The following is a 6,341-nucleotide window of genomic DNA, read 5'->3' as shown; positions in this document are numbered from 1 at the left end:
ACACGAAAAAAATTGCATTTCAATAAAACCGCATTAATAAGCTTGTTCTGACCGATCAAAGCAAGCCATTCGCTTAACTGGCCCAAAACTTTCCATTCGCTGATAAGCCACAAGCCAGCGAGCGATTTTGACGGAACGTAGTTCGTTTTTTTACCGGGAGGTCGCTACGCTCCATAACAATGTTTCCATTAAACGTCAAAAATGTTAATTTCAAAATGAGTAGTTCGTTTTTCCACCACCATCGCTCTACTGCGCAGACGCAGTAAGCCCACATGCCGGCGTGTAGAATGAAAAGTTGACCGGCTTTCAACTTTTCTCGGTGGAGTGTTTACAACCTGCTTATTAGCTTATTCGATGATTACACTGGGTGAATTTACAGGCAGATTATAAATTTGCCAATAATCAGCTCATAATAAAGCTCAATGTAATTGACGCTTAACTGACGCCACTGCACCGGCCCACAATACAGCAACGTGAACAGAAACAAACTATTAAGATGTCCGATCGTTTCGCGTCGAAAGTTTTCCTGGCAGACTTCATCGAAATATACAAAGCGCATCCTGCCCTGTGGAAGATAAAGTCGGCAGATTATATCAATCGAAACCTGAAAGCCATAGGGTATGATGCGCTTTTAACGCATTGCAGATCTGGAAACCCTGCGTGCGATCGTGAATACGTTCAAAAAAAAATTCAAAATATAAGGGGGTGTTTCCGGAAGGAATTGAAAAAGGTCAGGATGTCGGCAAGAAGCGGCTCCGGCGTGGATGAAGTCTACACGCCGAAGCTGTGGTACTACGACTTGCTGTTGTTTACCCAAGACCAGGAGGTACCTGTGTCAAGCTTTGACAGCATCCAGATCTTCGATGAGGAGATGTTTAATGACAAGGAGACTGAAAGCGAAGTAAGTAGATTATTTTTTATCTTCTATTAGTTTGGTATATATACAATTTTAAGCTCGCCCTGCCTGGATCATGTTATCTTGCCATGCCACCTTCCCGGGCCCATTGAAGTACTCTCAATATTGGTCTCTGTTCCTTTTTGCTGGTGTGGAAGCATTTCTTGTTTGAGTATTTTCCAAAGGGGTGAGTAGTGTTCCACTCTGTCACCAATCACCAGGTTCCAAATTATGTGTAACATTATTTTCTCTGTCAAAGGTTGACGCCGTCACATATGCAGGACTATTTTTCAACAAAAAGTTATGTAGTACACACGCTGCTGCCACTATAATGTTTATTTTGTCCGGTCTCATCGCTAATGAAGTATGAAAAACTCTAAAGCGGGCTGAAAGAATGCCGAAAGCATTTTCCACAACATTCCTCGCTCGTGACAACCTATAATTGTAAATTTTTGGGGGATAATTTAATTCTCTTTGACAATATGGCTTCAGAAAATTTGTTTGTGAGGCAAATGCCTCATCTCCAATGAGGGAAAAATTAAGGCCGTTGTCGGTTTTATTACTCGAGGGGAAATTTAACTGATTAGCCTTTAAAAATGGACTCCACTCCATTGCACCAGCATCGGAAATTCTCCCCTGCTTACTGACATCTATATATAAAATATGAATTCATAATTAGCATTAACTAGTGCCATAAGAATGACACTATGAAAATTTTTGTAATTATAATATAGGGCTCCTGCGCCTGGTGGTGGATTGATCCGTATGTGTTTTCCGTCCAACGCACCACCACAATTAGGGAATTGCCACCGTTTTTTGAAATCTAACGATATCGCTGCCCAATCCTCTTTAGTTTTTGGAAACTGCAAAAATTAAAAAAAAAATCATATAGCCTTATGTGTATTGTAGTTAAGTACAATAAATGATTAGTAGTAAATATTGTTTAATTCTTTTTTCAGAACTCATCAGCATCACAAGCAACGTTCTCACTCGCACCATCGCCACCTGTTTCGAGTGAGTCGTTGACACCTCTTCGAAGTTCAGGATGCTGCAGTACAAATTCTAAACAGTCAAAAAAAAAAAAGGACAGGCGAACCATCAGGCATTCACGGCGGCATGCACAAATGCCCTCCAGGAAAAGGAAAAAGATTTCGCTGATACCGTAGGTGCGAGCGTGATTGAGAGGCTGCGTAAGATAGACCCCAGAAAACAATTACTTGTGAATTATTTATTCAACAGAATATTATGCCAAGCTGAAAATGAAAAATTGGATACCACTTCAGTAATCACATGTGGTGACGATTTTTTTAATGACATCGGTTTATAAACATTAGAGACCGAATTGTATGCATTTATATATTTAGCCCATTCTCACCGGTTATTGCATATTTTAAGCCGCGTTGACACGATCCAAGTTGACTTGGACCGAGCGCACTCGTACGAGACAGCTTCATACTAATTACTCCTATCCAAGCTAACTCGGATGAGTATGTTGGATAGGAATAATTAGTATGAAGCTGTCTCGTACGAGTGCGCTTGGATGGTGCTCGGTCCAAGTGAACTTGGATCGTGGCACCGCGAATTTACCTTAGTGGATGTGGAACGGTATCTTACTACCTATTTTAAGCTTTTTATGTTGCATATAATCCGGTCTCTAATTAATCATATTATGTATTTGAGTCGCCCATTTTGTTCAGTGTTGACTAAAAATAAACTGAATATGCAGTTAGATATTGCTTATTCAAAGAGGCATATACATATTCTATAAACATTTCCAAAAGTAGTCTTTTGCAGCCAATGTAACGGTTGAACGCCCGCCAGCCACGGATGCTTTTTCACATTTCTTTTTCTGCGAATAGGATTTGATCATTCACTTCCAGTGGGTCTATTCTATGCTTATCAACCGCTAAAGTGATAAAGTGATAAATATTATCAAACTTAGGGTAGGTTTGTATCAAAATATTAGCACTTATTGTAACAATTACACGAAGTTGGTTTTTATTGTTGCAATAAGTGCTATATTTTAACAGCACCTATCTTGCTGCTGTTAAAAAATCGCACTTATTGCAACAATAAAAACCAGCTTCGTGTAATTGTTACAATAAGTGCTAATATTTTGATACAAACCTACCCTAAGTTTGATACTATTTATCAATTTAGTGTTTGATAAGTATAGAATAGACCCACAGGTGAGTGTTCTTATCCTAAGCCGCGTTGACACGATCCGAGTACACTCGGACCGAGCGCCATCCGATCGCACTCGTACGAGACAGCTTCATACTAATTACTCCTATCCGAACTACTCGGACCGCGTCCTACTCTTCCGAGTTAACTCGTATAAAAGTAATTAGTATGAAGCTGTCTTGTACGAGTGCGCGCTCAGTCTGGGTGTACTCGCATCGTGTCAATGCGGCTTTAAGCTATTATAATATGGTGTCTAAGTTTTTCAAAATGATTTAAGGGTACAAGGCGGTTATGTGGAATACAGCGGCAAACTCATTTTGAAAATAGCCGATATACAGGATTATTTGTTAGGTTAACCTTACCTAAACTAACGCAAATTAACAAAATAATCCAGTATATCGGGTATTTTCAAAATGTGTTTGCCGCTGTATTCCACATAACCGACGTGTACCGATTTATGTTTTATATAAAATAAGTTATGATTGTCATGAATGCTTCATGATTCTTACTGTAATATTATATAACTAAGTACCTTGTTTTAAATAATTATTGTATGTTTCATTATACATATTATATTTGATAATATTGTCATCCAACTATTCATATTCTTACCATTTTATTATAAATTGTGTTTTTTATTGTTTTTGTGTACAACTATTTTAATTCGACGGCGGTATTATGATACCTACTTTGCTTTAACGAATTAAATATGTCGTATTAGATACTATAATAAAAGATATTGTAGTAAATATTGTACAACATAATATGTATACATTTATACTTTTTGTTTGACATAAATAAAAATTTTGTGCTGAAATTGGTGTTTTATTGGAGCATTACAACATTTATTTATTAAGCGATATTTATGCAATATTGGTACAATTAGCCTTTGAAGATTTGTCTTGGCTTAATTATTATGTCAATGGAACTATTATAATATTAATAAAAAAAAAATGCTTAATCTAGAATAGTGGTTCTCATGTGTGGCCATCAACGCTTTACAGAATATTTCAAAAATTCATTTATAAAATTAGTTGGAATACACATGACTTGTCTTAAATTTCTTTCCACGCTCAAATTATCCATGAGTTTTTTTGACGAGATCATGTGTGAAATAGTCCGTTTCTGAGAATGAAGTCAATTCAAAGAATTGGACACAATTTCTTTATAATATTGTCGATTTTTCCTATTACTATATACTGTGAAAGATCATTCAGTGTAATACACTTCATAAAAAACAAATATCGAAGCCAGTTGACAAATGCGGATTGATGACGTATTAATACTTGTCGCACCTGGTGCAGCGCTTACCCCCACGAAACTCTTCCCGTACCCCCAGAGGGTACGCGTACCACACTTTCGGAAACACTGGGTGTACTGCAACCAAAAATTACTCACCTTCATATATTCCTCTCTTAAGACATCACATACAGCCTGACATGTCTCTGGGATGATTTGGCCCAATGTTTGAGCGGCAATTCCAACTGAAAACTTCAGGTCTTCATAGCTTCTACCCGTTGCGAGGAATCGTAATGTAGCCGTAAGCCTCTCGTGTGGACTGATCGACTGTCTCATCACAGTATTTTGCTTGGTCAACCGATCACATAACTTTGATAACAGGTGATCGTACAATTCTCCATTCATTCGTAAGTAATTTTTAAAATCCTCAGGATCACTCTCCCGCATGACTTTTAACAAAGGAATGTGGCTAAAATGTTCCTTCTCCATAAGCCACTGTTTCACCCATTTGGAACGACGTTTTTCCGTTATCATCGCCCTGTTATGGACATACATTGCACAACATGCAATTGCAAGTTGGCGTCTGTTTCCATGATACCTAGACATATTTTTGTATTTAAGTAGGTAGTGGAAAATATTGTTTGCGGTACCTAGTTGACACTTCACAATATTCGTAATTATATAAGAGTAGCAAAAGAACTAAATACGCAACAAAAATAATATACTTCTTATCGAACGAACTTAGAAGATTATGACAGAACTGTCAAAATTTGCCGCCAAATCGCGCCAGCTACTCCTACTTTACGACACGGCTAGCTAACGTCACCCGAAAACTTTCGGTGAGTTGAAATTCCAACAGTTTTACAAAAACACGGGAGTGGGGGGGTCGCTGGCAGTTTGAAAATGGCACACATCTGACAGGTCGAAAAGTGTCCGTCTATGGGCGCAGCAGATTATCTACCAAAGATAACTGTATGGCCGCCATTACGTATTAACTGGCATGTTCAACCTCTTACGAGAACTGTCCGTCTGTGGCCGCCTAATGGCTAAAGGTTTGGAAGCAAGTAAAATCATCACCTGTAAAATCAGCACAAATGCGCATTGGAAGCACTCAATCGAACTATGAAAGATCTGCGATCAAGATGTTTTGGAGGCGCAATGATTCTACTATCTGGCGATTTCCGCCAAACACTACCAGTCATTGCAAGATCGACCGCTGCCGATGAAATAAACGCTTGCCTCAAATCATCGACTCTGTGGCGGTATGTGAAGAAACTTCAGCTGACGACAAACATGCATTGCATTGCTAAACGATCCATCTGCCGAAGATTTCTCCAAGCAATTGCTGACTATCGGTAACGGCCGTGTTACTGTCGACGAATCGAACGGATTGATTTCGTTTCCGCTGAATTTTTGCAATTTCGTCTGATATATTAATATTTTGTAGTTGTGATCCTTATCGTCACAACTACAAAATAAAAGAGAAAGAGAAAGTGTCGACAGCTAGGTAGGAGTAGAGTATAAAAGAACAGAGCATGAGACAAAGGCATGGGTTGCGTGCATCCTTTTCAAGCTGAACAATAATTACTTCCGTAACCTCGCAACTGACAACTGTAAAAATTAAATTAGAAATACAAAAAGGAATTGGCGATAAATCTCATTTAGTGCTAACACCGTGACTGCCGCGTTTGGAGTCGTTGGCCATTAGATATAAATAACGTGTTATTTATATTTGGTAATGAAATGGTAATTAAAAGGTTAGCAGTGATTGTGTTAACTGGCGTTCCAAATCGTATGATTTAACACCACTAGATTTCTTCCTTTGCGGTTTTCTTAAAACGCTGATAAGCCAGAAATGATTCTTGAGCTCAAAGATAATATTCAGCGTTTCTCAAACACTGAAAACATTACGGAATTGCTATGTGCTCATAAGAATCTCTCTATTTATAGTCCAAACACTTTGCTGTAGCCACACTCTTATAGGTGAAATTCACAGTAGCATTGTTGCAACAAGACATTGTGA

At 38.3% G+C, this 6,341-nt stretch overlaps 1 protein-coding gene across 1 annotated transcript; it reads left to right on the top strand.

Annotated features, from left to right (window-relative positions):
* Window positions 1–462: 462 nt before the first annotated feature.
* On the top strand, window positions 463–2,089 carry LOC147079838 (uncharacterized). The gene is made up of 2 exons (XM_085946868.1): window positions 463–901; window positions 1,855–2,089. Exons 1-2 carry the CDS (start codon window positions 497–499, stop codon window positions 2,059–2,061), a joined length of 612 nt encoding a protein of 203 aa, XP_085802994.1. The 5' UTR covers window positions 463–496; the 3' UTR covers window positions 2,062–2,089.
* The last annotated feature ends 4,252 nt before the right edge of the window (window positions 2,090–6,341 follow it).

This window comes from Rhyacophila brunnea, unplaced genomic scaffold, assembly GCF_057557595.1.
Source record: "Rhyacophila brunnea isolate RB1 unplaced genomic scaffold, BYU_Rbru_1.0 scaffold_1, whole genome shotgun sequence".
In the NCBI taxonomy this organism is placed as follows: domain Eukaryota; kingdom Metazoa; phylum Arthropoda; class Insecta; order Trichoptera; family Rhyacophilidae; genus Rhyacophila; species Rhyacophila brunnea.
The sequence above is the reverse complement of the archived record's forward strand: the minus strand, read 5'-3'. Positions and strand labels throughout refer to the sequence as shown.